Raw genomic sequence first — 16,031 nt, forward strand, 5'->3', positions numbered from 1 at the left:
CCAGCACTTTGGGAGGCCAAGGTAGGCAGATCACCTGAGGTCAGGAGTTTGAGACCAGCTTGGTCAACATGGTGAAACCCCGTCTCTACTAAAAAAATACAAAAATTAGCCAGGCATGGTGGCACACACCTGTAATCCCAGCTACTTGGGAGGCTGAGGCAGGAGAATTGCTTGAACCCAGGAGGGGGAGGTTGCAGTGAGCCAAGATTGCACCACTGCACTGCAGCCTGGCGACAGAGTGAGACTCCGTATCAAAAAAAAAAAAAAAAAAAAAAAAAAAGAATTCCTTGTATTGTGGAAAAATCACATCAGTGTACAGCATAAACACAAAACAAAAATAGCGAAAGGAAAGATCACATCAGTGTACAGCATAAACACAAAACAAAAATAGCGAAACATGTTAAGGAATAGTTTAACAGTCAGATCATGTGGAGCTTTTTAAACTATATTAGGAGTTGCATTTGGTTCCAAGTGCAGTGGAAAGCCATTGATAAATTTTAAGCAGAGAATTGTTAGGATATCATTTATCTTTTTAAAATACCATTCTGGTGCTTCTATTTTTTAAAGATACTGTTAAAGAGATTGAAAACAGAAGACACAAAGTTGAAAATAATATTTATAGCACATAAACGACTTATCTATAATATATAAAGAATTCCTGTAAAGCTCTAAATAAGAAAAAGACAAAACAATAGAAACATTGATAAACACTTGAAAAAGGAATTCACAGAAGGAATTCCAAATGGGCAATAAACATGGAAAGATGCTCAACCTCTTTCAGTAGTCAGGGAAAACAAATTAAAATCATAGTAAGAAACTATTACCTACCTTCATAATTGGTAAAAATGTATAAATGTGATCATTCCACAAGTTGACAAGGACATTTGCAGCAACAGGACAGTCCTGTGGGAAAGTAAATTGATGCAGTCACTTTGGAAAGGTGTAGTTAAGGAACAGGTAATATACCCTGGGACCTGGGATTTCCACTCCGATTTAAATATCCTAGGAAAAACCATGTACAGTGTAACAATATCTTTCATATACAAACACACTTAGCAGCATTGTTTGTAACTGACAAAAACTGGAGACAACACAAATGTTCATCAGCTAAACAATGGATAAGCAAATGAAGGTGTTTTTAATATATTGGAATGCTATAAAACAACAAGAGTGAAAGTGATCTAACAGCCTCATCCACAGAAAGGATGCTTTAAAAACGTAATGTAGAGCATAAAAAGCGAGGTAGAAAAGAATGCATATGGTATGATTCCGTTCAGATAAAGTTTAAAGCCTTGGCAATACAAAATTGTTTTTTGTTTTTTGTTTTTGAGACGGAGTGTAATATTGCCCAGGCTAGAGTGCAGTGGCACGATCTTAGCTCACTGCAACTTCCACCTCCCAGGTTCATGCCATTCTCCTGCCTCAGCCTCCCAAGTACCTGGGACCACAGGTGCCTGCCACCACACCTGGCTAATTTTTTGTATTTTTAGTAGAGACAGGATTTCACCGTGTCAGCCAGGATGGTCTCGATCTCCTGACCTCGTGATCCGCCGGCCTTGGCCTCCCAAAGTGCTGGGATTACAGGCATGAGCCCCTGCGCCCAGCCACGAAATTGTATTGTTTAGAAATGCGTACTTGAGTGATACAAATGAGAAATTGTATGAGAATGGTGGTGACCTCTGATGAGGAGAGAAGAGGCTGCGGGGGTGATGGCTGTGGTCTTTCGCCACCAGGATGGTAGTTAACTTTGTATATTTCCTTTATATTTATTCATCCAACTGTATTTTATATTTTACATACTTTTTCTGCATGTGTTTTATTTCACAATATAAAACATTTTAAAAATACACACACACTGACTCCTATGTGGAGAATTGTTCATGGGCAATAATGGAAAGTAATGTAGGTGAGAGAGAATGGGAGTGGGGGCTTGGACCAGGGCCATGGTAGTAGTAGAGATGGAGAGAAATAGATCCAGGAGGTAGGACTCATGGGACTTGCTAACAGATTGTTTCTTCCTGTTCTTTATGATAGTTCATAAACCAGAAAAGGTCACATGGACGGAAGCAGCAGGAAGCATTCGGGATGGAGTGCGCGCCTATACAGCTCTGCATTATCTTTCTCATGTCTCTCCTGGAAAATCAGTGCTGATAATGGATGGAGCAAGTGTAGGTGCTAATGGTTTTGTTAAGAAACAGAGCAGCATATAGTAAACTTAGGAAATTTAGCAATGAGCCATCCGTTTGCTAATATAATTCTTTGCCAATAGGTTATTGATTGACTTTTTTTCCAGTGTCCTATTTTGTTATAATAAGCAGCTTTTATCAATAGAAGATCAAAGTTAGATTTAGTGTGATTAGTTTATGACTTTGAATCTGCTGGTACATTAAAAAGCAGACAAGCCATTTTTATTCACTCTTGTTAGACAAAGCCTAAGATACCGCATGAGCCCTTGAAGTCATAGTCCAGAACTCCTTACCAGCTTTGTAGCCTATTTCCCCCCCTCACACTTACGTTGACCAAGTATTGGCATTTTATATATAGATGGATCACACAAAAGATCAGCACGTCCTAATTTAAACATATTACATATACCAAAACAGTGCAAGACACTAAAACAATACGTAAAATACTGTCATCTAAAAATGTCAAGAAAAACTTGAAATTAACTTATAGTTCTCTTTTCTAACTGGCTTGTGATTAAATGCTTTCTTCCTGCTTTTCTTTGAAGAAAAGGCAGCGCTGTCTTCAGCATTGGCTTCAGCCTGATGTCCAACATCAGGATAGTAGTGTTTCCCCGAACTTACCCCGTGGGTCTGAACAGGATGGAGCTTTTGAAGTGTTTTGATCTTCAAAGAGAGGTAGCTGGACTCCCATATATAGTATATAATTAGCTTAGACCATCACACTGACAAGGCCCAGTTTTCTCTTTGCAAGGCCATGTGTCTGAATGTGACCCTCCATCCTTGAAATTATGTGCTGTGGTCAGACCGAGTGACAGCTTGTGGCATGCAGCTTTTCCACCACCCCTTGTAAAGAAGAAAGTCAATCAAATATTTCCACTCTTAAAATTGCCCATAACTGTGCTCTTTTCCTATTAGATAACATTTTAAAATATACTAAAGTAACACTAAAGAATTACACTTTATTAAATAATATAAAGAAATCAATTTGATATGGCCTCTGCCCTATAACTGTACACCCACTGTATATTTTTTTTCTACACAGGCATTTGGTACAATAGCTATTCAGTTAGCACATCATAGAGGAGCCAAAGTGATTTCAACAGCATGCAGCCTTGAAGATAAGCAGTGCCTTGAAAGATTCAGACCTCCCATAGGTGGGTAGTATTACAAGCACAGACTTTAAAACAAGGAATTTTGGAGGAAAATCACCTTTAAAAATGTACTTGTAAAACCAAGTACAAAATCCTTGGCCAGGTGCAGTGGCCCACGACTGTAACCCCAGCACCTTGGGAGGCCAGGGTAGGAGGATCACTTGAGCCCAGGAGTTTGAGATCAGCCTGAGCAACATAGAAGACCTCATCTATATATAATCTTAAAAAAAAAAAAAAAAAAAAAAGAACTTATAAAATCCCAAACGAAAGTCAGTTTGAAAATGCAGTGTATGTGCTATCTCCCAATTTACTTTTTTTTTTTTTTTTTTTTTTTTTTTTGAGACAGGGTCTCACTCTGTCACCCAGCTGGAGTACAATGGCACAATCATGGCTCACTGCAGTATGGACCTCCCCAGGGACAGGTGATCCTCCCACCTCAGCCACCTGAGTAGCTGGGACTGCAGGCATATGCCATCACACCCGGCTAATTTTTTGTATTTTTTGTAGAGATGGGTTTAGCCATGTTGCCTAGGCTGGTATCAAAACTTCTGAGCTCAAGCAATGCACCCACCTTGGCCTCCCAAAGTGCTGGAATTACAGGCATGAGCCACCATATCCAGCCCCAATTTACTTAAGTGATAGTTTTAATTTTAATTACTTATGTTTTTTGTAAACTTACATTTTTCAGTTTTTTCCTCTTTGCCCCATTGTTTTCAACAATTTACTCAACTTTGAATTAGGTGAACTTTGATGCAGTTTAGAAACACCTGATGCAGGCTGGGTGCGGAAGAACTAGAGACGAGCCTCAGAGAACTAACTTGTCCAAGGATATACACCTAGTAAAGGACTGGAATGAGATTTGAACCCAGGCCTGACAGTAAAGCTCACATTAATTTCCATTGTTACATTATGCTTGTGACAGAGATAACCAAGAAATAGAAGGAAGGCAATACAGGGGCTGAAGAAAGGAAGAGAAAAGGAAAAAGAAGAGATTTGAAAATAGAATGGAGAAAGAGAGCATAGGCTGGGCGTGGTGGCTCACACCTGTAATCCCAGCACTTTGGGAGCTGAGGCAGGTGGATCACTTGAGGTCAGGAGTTCAAGACCAGCCTGGCCAACATGATGAAACCCATCTCTATTAAAAATACAAAAATTAGCTGGGAGTGGTAGCAGATGCCTGTAATCCCAGCTACTCAGGAGGCTGAGGCAGGAGAATTGGTAGAATCCGGGAGGTGGAGGTTGCAGTGAGTCGAGATCATGTCATTGCACTCCAGTCTGGGCAACAGAGTGAGAGTCCGCCTCAAAAGAAAAAAAAAACAGCATGAATGGTCCGGGCACAGTGGCTTACACCTGTAATCCCAGCACTTTGGGAGGCCGAGGCGGGCAGATCACAAGGTCAGGAGATCGAGACCATCCTGGCTAACATGGTGAAACCCATCTCTACTAAAAATACAAAAAAAAATGAACCAGTGTGGTGGCGGGCACCTGTAGTCCCAGCTACTCGGGAGGCTGAGGGAGGATAATGGCATGAATCTAGGAGGCGGAGCTTGCAGTGAGCCGAGATCATGCCACTGCACTCCAGCCTGGGTGACACAGCGAGACTCCATCTCAAAAAAAAAAAAAAAAAGCATGAATGGTGTGAATAAAAAGAACATGAATGAAGGGAAAATTCCTTATTTGTTAATTTGCCTTTCCTAGATTACTTTGTCCCCTTTCCCTTTTGTCCTCTTCCTCCTTCCCTCCAAATCCTAGATTACTCTGTTGGACTACACCACTAATCTGGGCAGCTCTAAGAGGAATTCTCTTCAACTAGAAGGTCTTAAAAGATACAGAAAGGAAATACAAACATGTTGTTATTTGCCAGTTCAAAATTCTGAGAATTATTTTTAATTCTGTCAATAATTTATATTCTATTAATATGATACTACTAATATCCTTTAATGCAGCCAGTTAAAATCTATTTAATTTGTACTGACTCTTCTAAAAATCATGTTCCTTTTCCTTAGCTTTAAGATTTTTCTTCATTTGGGAGAGTAAGTGGGGAAGAGAGGGGGATTTCTATGACTGAGAAACGGTGAAACAGCCTCTAGCAGATAATTACCTTATTATACAAATACAGACTGTTCCCAGCTGACAGTGTTTTGATTTAGGATTTTCAAAATGTTACGATGGGTTTATTGGATATTAAGTGCATTTTTGACTTACAGTGGGTATATTGGGATGTAGCCCATCATAAAGATGAGCATCATCTGTATATTTTGATGCTTTTTAGCTCTAAAGACTATTAAATATGAACATACTTGAGAACCTACTTAATCTAGCTGGGGGTGGTGACTCACACCTATAATCCCAGGGATTCAGGAGGCCAAGACAGGAGGATCACATGAGGCCAAGAGTTCAAAAATAGCTTAGGCAACATAGCAAGACCCTGTCCCTACAAAAAAATTTAAAAAAATTAGCCAGGCATGGTGGCATGTACCTGTAGTCCTAGCTTCTTGGGAGGCTAGGGCAGGAGGATTGCTTGAACCCAGGAGTTGAAGGCTACAGTGGGCTGTGATCACGCCACTGCACTCTATCCTAGGCAATGGAGTGAGACCCTATCTGGAAAAAAAAAAAAAGAAAGAAAGAAACTGACTTAATCTTCCAGTTCATGTCTTATTATACATGTACCTCTGTGTTTTCAGATTCTTAATTCTGGCAACATACCCTATAGCTGTAGAAAATAGTGCTCTGTGTCAACAGACCAGCCTTGGATCACCTTCTCCTCAAAATGTTCACATTTTAATTTTATTAAATATATAGGTCTCTTCGTTTAGACTGCTATATCCCATATTGGGTTAGATGAGAAAAAGTATAATTTAAATTGACTTTCTCCCTTTAAATTCAGTAATTGTTTGAATTGCTTAACTCATTTCAAAGAATAGATATTTATTTGCTTTTCTTTTTCTTTTTCCCTGATTTGTTTGTGTTGATCACATACAGAACAGTACAATTGCCTGATTTCCTGTCCTTTACAGCCCGAGTGATTGATGTATCTAATGGGAAAGTTCATGTTGCTGAAAGCTGTTTGGAAGAAACAGGTGGCCTGGGAGTAGATATTGTCCTAGATGCTGGAGGTAGGTACCTTACGAAATTAGTAGCCTGTGTAGTTTTTTTAGTTTGATGAATTTAAGAAAAAAATTTAGGGCATAATTATTAATGCACTTATTAAACTGGATGTGAGTTTTGGGTTTTGTTTTTAACTAAAGACTTTTTAATTTAAATTGGAACTTCTACTTTATTCTCATTGTAAGTACTGTATGTAAGAGAGAACATGCTTATCTTTTACAGTGTAGACCAGGGGTGTCGCTTCCCTGGCCACGTTGGAAGAAGAATTGTCTTAGGCCACACTTAAAATACACTAATGATATCTGATGAGCTAAAAAAAAAAAAAAATCTAAAAAATGTCTTACAATGTTTTAAGAAAGTTACGAATTTGTGTGGGCCGCATTTAAAGCCATCCTGGGCAGGCTGCGGGTTGGACGAGCTTGGTGTAGACATTAGAGTAACAAATGACATATTGCTACAAGAAATCTAGAAACATGGCCTCCTCAGTAGTTCCCAGATAACACAGCATCATTGCGATGCCTTTTCAGTCCCATCTGCTGTGTGAGGCTGCCTTCTATTGGATAGTTGATGTCTGCAGTCTCTATTTGGAAAATGCCAAAGTTTGTTCCAGTTTCACTTTCTTGAATGTTTTTAGTTTAACCAGTATTTTTTTAACACTTACTCTGAACACACTTAAGTAATAGCATGACTCCTAAAGGGTAGGTTTTACAGGCCTGCAAAGTGCTTCTGTTTATACTTTGGTAGAATTTATCTTCTAATTTGAAAATCACGGATGAATATGGTTATGACTATCGTGTGGTTTTTTAAACCAGTATTTTCTAAGATTTGAAAATAGCTCAGGATAATCTGTCAGTGGAAGTAAATTCATACTTTATTGCATCATTTTTTCACATGGACATTTCAGTAATTATGTTAAGACTATCCTGAGTCTGAGTTTTTTAACTGGGAATCAACTCATCTCACTATATTAAGCTATCAGTGTTAATGATCAGATTTGGTTATGTGTTACATTACCTTGCCTGGTTTTCAAATGAAGATAGACTTTTTATCTTTATTTATTTCTATAATAAATAGATTTACAATAAATTGTAATTAAATGTAGAATAAATTTTATGATCAGTTTAATGCAAAAAGTAGATTTTATGGTGTCAGAATACATTGTGTGTGGCTTTTTCTAAGAAAAATGTTTCCTCATTCGTACATTAAAAAGTAAAGAGAGTGCCGGACACAGTGGTCTGCGCCTGTAGTCCCAACTACTCATGAGGCTGAGGCTGGAGGATTGCTGGAGTCCAGGCCAGCCTGGGCAACATAGTAAGACTTTGTCTCTAAATAAATAAGAACTTGTTTGAAGAATAAATTTTTGTCAGATTTTTATAAAATATATTTCTTCTCTCTCTCTCTTGTTTTTTTTTTAAACTATTCCCTTGCAAGTGAGATTGTATAGTAAAGATGATGAACCAGCTGTAAAACTACAACTACTACCACATAAACATGATATCATCACACTTCTTGGTGTTGGAGGCCACTGGGTAACAACAGAAGAAAACCTTCAGGTATTATCAGAAACCATAAAGCATTACCATTACACCAAAGGGGTGTAATTAACAAACAATAAAGTCTAAGTTATTTGAGGCAAAGAGTGTGACTAAATTAGTATAAAATCTGGTCCAGGCGCGGTGGCTCACACCTATAATTCCAGCACTATGGGAGGCCGAGGCGGGTAGATCACTTGAGGCCAGGAGTTCAAGACCAGCCTGGCCAACATGGTGAAACCCTGTCTCTAGAAAAAATACAAAAATTAGCCAGGCATGGTGGTGCAGGCTTATATTCCCATCTCCTTGGGAGGCTGAGGGCTGAGGCACGAGAATTACTTGAACCTGGGAGGCGGAGGTTGCAGTGAGCTGAGATTGCACTACTCTACACCAGCCTGGGTCACAGAGCAAGACTCTGTCTCATAAAAATAAAATCTGAATCATAAAGAAATTTACCTTTATTTTTCATTCCATATTTTATATGTAGCTACATATTTTATATGTAGAAATGTAGCTTTTTTTTACTTTAGCAACATGTTGGCCAAATTGTTGAAATACTGCCTACCAGAGACATATTTTCAGCAATGAAGTATAATTTTATTTAGTGATTTAGACATGTGACTTATGATTTTTTTTTTGGAACGAAGTTTCACTCTTGTTGTCTAGGCTGGAGCACAATGGCACGATCTCAGCTCACCGTAAACTCTGCCTCCCGGGTTCAAGCAATTCTCCTGCCTCAGCTTCCTAAGTAGCTAGGATTACAGGCGCCTGCCACCACGCAAGGCTAATTTTTGTGTATTTAGTAGAGACGGGGTTTCACCATGTTGACCAGTCTGGTCTTGAACTTCTGACCTCAGGTGATCCACCTGCCTCGGCCTACCAAAGTGCTGGGATTACAGGCATGAGACACCACGCCCGGCATGAATTTTTAATAGTATTTCAGATAGCATTTTTGCTATCTGAACATCGTTGACATATACTTAGCAAAATATTTCCGTATAAAATTATCACGCCGGGCGCGGTGGCTCAAGCCTGTAATCCCAGCACTTTGGGAGGCCGACAATTTCGAGGTCGGGAGATCGAGAATTGGCTAACACGGTGAAACCCCGTTCAAAGAAATACAAAAAATGGTAGTCCCAGCTAATTAGGCCGGATACATGTTTATGTATGTTCCATCTCTCAGAGCGAGACTATCTTTTATTCAGCATTTATCTCTCAAGGTTATAGTTACATATTTACATGATGGCTGATATGCAAATACCATAATTCTCACATACCAATCTTCACTGATTTTCCAACACCCTCATGAAGATGGCGAGAAAAGACACACACACACCCCTCCCATTTCATCACCAGGACTCTAGATCGGCCTTGCATCTGCCATGTACTTATCATCGTTCATCGTTCTGGACCATGAAATAGAAAATATTATCATTTACGTGTTATTAAATGTTATTTATTTGCATATTTTTGTGATTTGGACATCATTTAATTTGTGTAGAAGTTTTTCTGACTCAAGATACCAATCATCCTGCTGTTAAACTCACAATAATTGATTAGTCTTTGTTTTATTCTATCCAAGCTGGATCCTCCAGATAGCCATTGCCTTTTCCTCAAGGGAGCAACGTTAGCTTTCCTGAATGATGAAGTTTGGAATTTGTCAAATGTACAACAGGGAAAATATCTTTATATCCTTTTTATCGACTGATTTGAGTTTCTGGCTTGAAACCTTGTACTGTACTAAGTTCTTTCATTACGATAATAGGAAATAATAATAGCAGTTAAGTTTCCTTAAGTATGCCAAACAGTGTTCCAAGTGCCTTGCAAGTATTCATTTAAACATTAAAGCAGCCTTTTGAGATGTAAGTCCTGTTACCATCCCCATTTCACAGGTGAAGAAGCCGAAGCCTAGAGATGTTGATACAGACTCAAGGATGCAGCAAGTGGCGGAACAAGAATCACACTCAGGCAGTCTCTCTCCTTTCTGAATGGAGATAAGCCATAAGATACGTGGAAAATTTTGTTTTTAACCTGACGTTAAGGAAATTACACATCACCTTGAAAGGTTGCACACTTACTCCTATGATGGTGCCATTGCACAGAAACATTTCAGAATACTTTTCTAAATTAAAGAGTTTGTGGAGTGTTTTATAAATATCAATGCTAGTAAATCTTTATCAAATGAAGATGGGTTTGAGTTTTGAAACAGAAGTCATTCAGAGATAAGTCTGGTGTGATTGAAGCCAAATCATTCCAGTTGAGTAAAAATAATAAAAAGTTTGGAATATGCCGGGCGCAGTGGCTCACGCCTGTAATCCCAGCACTTTGGGAGGCCGAGGTAGGCGGATCACGAGGTCAGGAGATCAAGACCATCCTGGCTAACACGGTGAAACCCCGTCTCTACTAAAAATACAAAAAATTAGCCGGGCATGGTGGTGGGTGCCTGTAGTTCCAGCTACTTGGGAGGCTGAGGCAGGAGAATGGTGTGAACCCGGGAGGCAGGGCTTGCAGTGAGCCGAGATCGAGCCACTGTACTCCAGCCTGGGAGACAGCAAGACTCCGCCTCAAAAAAAAAAAAAAGTTTGGAATATACAAACAATTTCAAAAAGAAAGGTCCAAACCTCTTTAGAGTAGGGTCAACTTAAGAATTCCTTTTATTTCTAAAATGTCTGGCTTAGAGGCAGCAGCACTTGCTAAAAGTTTTAATGTATTGGATAAAAAAAAAATAAGTTATCATTACTTGATAGAACATACGTGTGTTTCTGAAGATTTATATAGCCTTACACTTGTCTCTAGTGAATATCATACTTTACATTTCTTAAATGTGCCTAGTCATATATGTGTGATACATATAAAGGCCAGTTCCCTCCGGGAGCAATGACAGAATTTATTCAGAGCTTTAAAATAGTTATGTAGGCCGGACGTGGTGGCACGCACCTGTAGTCCCAGCTACTCATGAGGCTGAGGCAGGAGAATCGCTTGAGCCTGGGAGGCAGAGGTTTCAGTGAGCTGAGATCGTGCTGCTGCACTCCAGCCTGGTGACAGAGCGAGACTCCTCTCAAAAAAAAAGTTACGTAATTAGTATACTGCATGTATTGAGTTTTAAGGAGTAGATTTCAAAACCCCTTCTTGTAGTGCATGTATGAATTTAAAGTTGTTTGATTAAATATTTCCTATTAAATTTGAAAATTAGATTTAACTTTCTAAAAGGATTTTTAATTAATGTCATTTTTTAAAAAGGTACACGGGCTGGTGCAGTAGCTCATGCCTGTAATCCCAGCACTTTGGGAGGATGAGGTGGGCAGATCACGAAGTCAGGAAATCGAGACCATCCTGGCTAACATGATGAAACCCCCGTCTCTACTAAAAATACAAAAAAAAAAAATTAGTTGGGCGTGGTGGCACACGCCTGTAGTCCCAGCTACTCTGGAGGCTGAGGCAGGGGAATTGCTTGAACCTGGGCGGCGGAGGTTGCAGTGAGCTGAGATCGCGCCACTGCACTCTAGCCTGGAGATGGTGCGAGACTCCATCTCAAAAAAAAAAAAAAAAAAAGTATATGTCCAATCCAATAACATTGTAATTATTAGGAATAACATTGTAATTATTAAGAATAACATGGAGTGATGCTACAATGGAGAATACCACGTGGCTATTAAAAGTAACATTAGTTAATATTGGAATACTATGTAGCTATTAGTTTTGAATCATACATGTTGGAAACTAGACTGACTGCTTTGCTGTATATAACTTAATTCTCTCAAACCACCTCTCCCGATAAGAAGGCAATTTTAACCTATTTGACAAATCCTTGGACCAAGTTGAAACATGACGTGTATATGAAATACTGTACATTTTCCAGAATCAGAAATATATGCTATGCACACAGGTGAGAATTTTGTTAACAGCAATAGGAAGGGAACTTGCAGGGATGTGAATTAGTAAATTTATATTCTTCAGTTTTCTTTTAAAAATATTTTTAAATGACTTATATTTTCTAATTTGCATTTTCTTTTTCTTTTTTTTTTGAGACGGAGTCTCGCTCTGTCACCAAGGCTGGAGTGAAGTGGCGCCATCTTGGCTCACTGCAACCTCTGTCTCCCACGTTCAAGCAATTCTCCTGTCTCAGCCTCCCAAGTAGCTGAGACTGTAGGCGCACGCCACCATGCCCGGCTAATTTTTGTATTTTTAGTAGAGGTAGGATTTCATCATATTGGTCAGGCTGGTCTCGAACTCTTGACCTCAGGTGATCCACCTGCTTCAGCCTTCCAAAGTGCTGGGATTACAGGCGTGAGCCACTGCACGCAGCCCTAATTTGCATTTTCTAAAGTCCTGAATCGTACTGTAGTCCTCACTTGTGTAAACCCTCCTCATTCAGTTCATACAAGCTAAGTTGCTGCTTGTGATTTAACAGAGACATCTCCTTCCAACTGTGTCATTCTAGGCCATAAATAATTCAGAAGTACTGGCAATTACATAGCATTTTGATCTTAATATTATAATTTCAATTAAATTAGCAAGAGAGATTTTTCTTTGATTTTTACATCATTTTCTGATTCTCTTAGTGACATACAGCCCCCTGTATCTGAGGGTTCCACATCCAGGGATTCAACGAATCAAAGATCAAAAATATTTGGAGACCGGGGGCAGTGGCTCACGCCTGTAATCCCAACACTTTGGGAGGCTGAGGCAGGAGGACGGCTTCATCTCAGGAGTTCGAGACCAGTCCAGGCAACATAGGGAGACCCTGTCTATACAAAAAAATAAAATAAATTAACCTGGTGTGGCAGTGAATCGCTGTGGTCCTAGCTACTTGGGAGGCTGAGGATCACTAGAGCCTGAGAGGTTAATGCTGCAGTGAGCATGATCATGCCCTCTAGCCTGGGCCACAGAGGGAGACCCTGTTTCAAAAAAAAAAAAACTCTGAAAAAGTAATAATACAACAATTAAAAAAAAAAAGTATAACCACTACCTACATAGTATTTACGTTGCATTAGGTATTATAAGTAACATAGAGATGACTTAATGTATAATGCAGCTGTGCCTCGGTTATATGCAAATATGCCTTTTTTTTTTTTTTTTTGAGACAGGGTCTTGCTTGTTGCCCTGGCTGGAGTGCAGTGCTCATTCCAGCTCACTGTAACCTCAAACCCATGTGCTCAAGGGATCCTCCTGCCTCAGCCTCCCCAGTAGCTGGGGCAACAGGCACATGCCACCATGCCTGGCTAATTTTTTAATTTTTTATAGAGAGCCTTGTTTTCCAACCTGCTGCGCTATTTTCTGTAAAGGACTTGAGTATCTGGAGATTTTGGTCTTCATGGGGGTCCTGGAACCAATCCTTCATGGATGCTGAGGAATGACTGTATATCACACACACACAAAGTTTACTGGCTTCTGCAAACAAATTTTGAGCCTATTACCAAACAGCCTGGTCAACAAATGTACATCTAAAGTAAGATATGTAAGTGCTAAAATTGTTTTTAACTTAAAATGCCATATGTAATATAGAAATGAAAACTAGACACTATTTCATTCCCATCCATTGAGATAATAGTGGTGAGCACTTAGGATAAGCACCAGGCTTGAGTTGCTGCTCTTGTCACTTGTTCTTGGAAATTTAGGCTCTGTTACACCACCAACTCTCAAATCACTTCCCTGCTGTGGAGCTAAACTTGACGTCCTCCAGAATTTCTCTAACTTAACATGTTGAATCTCTGAGAGTACAAAACTTGAAACAAGAGAAAGTGATCTGCCTGGCATCCTCTGTTTATTGAATGGTTTTATTTAATTCTCCTTTACATTGCCACCTTAACAATCCTTCCAGCTACGTATCTTAAAGGATGTGATGGAGAAGTTATCAACTGGTGTTTTCAGGTACGCTAAAGTAACCAAATCGTTGTTTTTCTATTTTCAAGGAGCTAAGGCAGGCAGTCCCACTTTTGTTTTAGCTCCCGCCATGTGCCTGTTGCCTCCATATTTTATTATTAGGTTGGTGCAAACATAATTGTGGTTTTTGCCATTGAAAGTAGTGGCAGAAACTGTAATTACTTTTTTACTGACCTTATATTTCATTTAGATAAATAGCTGCTCTTTAATATTTATCAAAGTGTATCTGGTGGCACACCAGTAGGTACTCCCAGAAATAGAAGTGGCTTTTGAGTTTTCCTCACTCCATTATATAGTGTACCTCACCCTTTGCTTTTCCTCATCACCCCTCCCAAAGCAACTTGAAATAACCAATAGCTTGAAGGAGAGAAAACCATGGTATATTTGTTTAAAGTTGAATGTTTATCACTTATAAAAGAGGGAGTAGGCCGGGCGCAGTGGCTCACCCCTGTAATCTCAGCACTTTGGGAGGCTGAAGCGGGTGGATCACCTGAGGTCAGGAGTTCGAGACCAGCCTGGCCAACATGGCAAAACGCTGTCTCTACTAAAAATACAAAAATTAGCTGAGCCTGGTGGCAAGCACCCATAATTCCAGCTACTGGGGAGGCTGGGACAGGAGAATTGCTTGAACCTGGGAGGTGGAGGTTGCAGTGAGCCAAGATCTCACCTTTGCACTCCAGCCTGGGCAACGAGAGAAACTCTGTCTCAAAAAAAAAGAGGTAGTAAATAAAGAAGATAATTTTTTTTCCTTCAAAACTTAACCACTTTTAACATTGGAAACACTAATGGACAAATTTGTTTGAATTACTTAAAGTAATAGATTTGAGGCTGGGTGCAGTGGCTCATGCCTGTAATCCCAGCACTTTGGGAGGCTGAGGTAGGCGGATCACTTGAGGCCAGGAGTTCAAGACCAGCCTGGCCAACATGGTGAAACCCATCTCTACTAAAAATACAAAAATTAGCCAGGCTTGATGGTGCATACCTGTAATCCCAGCTACTCAGGAGGCTGAAGTATGAGAATCGCTTGAACCTGGGAGGCAGAGGTTGCAGTGAGCTGAAATCGTGCCACTGCACTCCAGCCTGGGCAACAGAGCCAGAGTCCGTCTCAAAAAATTAATAAAGTAATAGATTTGAGCACTAGCATTTGTCATATACCACCCCATTTGTTCTACTTTAACTTGACCTGACATTTCTAATTTCATTCCTTCTCAGACCTCAGTTGGATGAACCCATTCCACTGTATGAGGCAAAAGTTTCCATGGAAGCTGTTCAGAAACATCAAGGAAGAAAAAAGCAAGTTGTTCAATTTTAATTTTCTTCTTTCTCAGACTTCAATCGGATGAACGTATTCCAGTATTTGAAGCCAAAATTTTATTTGGAAATTGTTGAGAAAAACCAAGGAAGAGAAAAGCAAGTTGCATTTTTAAGCACGTTTCCCTGCTAAGACAAGATGCTCAGTTGACACATTTGAAAAGTGTTTGAAAAATTCTTGTGCAAATGATCAAGATAATTCTATAATTAACATCTTAAGGGAATTTTCTAAAGGCCTTTTCATTATTTCTATATATTTTGCCCCTGCTATAAAATTCCTTCCATGAAGAAAACTGCTTTCAGCAAAAGCCACACTACTCTATTGATAAAGCTGTTGCAGGCCTTTGCTAAGCTATCAAAGTAACGTATTAATTTTCTGTCAACTCCGTTCTCAACACCTTCCTTAAGTCTTTGCTGTCATCATTTAAGCATTTGAGTATATTTTGAAGTCTTAAAGGACCTAGCCCATAGGCACTTAAATTTTGTGTTTTCAACTATTCATTCACTCCGGCTTTCCCCAGGATCAAAGAAGAGGATCTCATTAACTTGCCAGTGGCCGCTGCCTGGAAGGCTGAGATGACCAGGCACTGGGAAGGGGGAAGGGAGGTTGTCGGGAGGCTGCGCTGGCATAGGAAGCGTGCTGACGTCTTATCTGAGTTCTCTATTTGGGGGTTGAGGAAGGTGGCCTAGTCCCCTCTCCTTGCCTATTGAGAGCAGCAGCCACTGCCCTCTCTCAAGTTTGTGGAAGCAGCAGCCCATGGCCGCAGCTCAAGTTTGTTTCCTTTTCATCCTGGCGCCAAACCCTGGGCTGATCACATCCCTGCTGCGGGCTTAAATAGCGTTCAGCTATTTCGGTGCCC

The 16,031-nt window shown here is 39.9% G+C and overlaps 1 protein-coding gene across 2 annotated transcripts in view; it reads left to right on the plus strand.

Moving 5' to 3' along the window:
- The window catches only part of CRYZL1 (crystallin zeta like 1), a 51,457-nt gene extending 35,806 nt beyond the window's left edge, over window positions 1-15,651 (plus strand). The window contains exons 7-13 of one of the 2 annotated variants that reach the window (XM_050784648.1): window positions 2,035-2,168; window positions 3,229-3,340; window positions 6,355-6,453; window positions 7,877-7,998; window positions 9,560-9,665; window positions 13,799-13,848; window positions 15,073-15,651. In XM_050784648.1, the coding sequence (XP_050640605.1) occupies window positions 2,035-2,168; window positions 3,229-3,340; window positions 6,355-6,453; window positions 7,877-7,998; window positions 9,560-9,665; window positions 13,799-13,848; window positions 15,073-15,087 (638 nt within the window). In that variant the 3' untranslated portion in view covers window positions 15,088-15,651. Of the gene's footprint in view, window positions 1-2,034; window positions 2,169-3,228; window positions 3,341-6,354; window positions 6,454-7,876; window positions 7,999-9,559; window positions 9,666-9,783; window positions 10,266-13,798; window positions 13,849-15,072 lie in introns of those variants that run through there. The other variant, XM_050784649.1, reaches the window with a different exon arrangement.
- Window positions 15,652-16,031: the final 380 nt, after the last annotated feature.

The sequence above is a fragment of the Macaca thibetana genome, chromosome 3 (genome assembly GCF_024542745.1).
Source record: "Macaca thibetana thibetana isolate TM-01 chromosome 3, ASM2454274v1, whole genome shotgun sequence".
Classification (NCBI taxonomy): Eukaryota; Metazoa; Chordata; class Mammalia; order Primates; family Cercopithecidae; genus Macaca; species Macaca thibetana.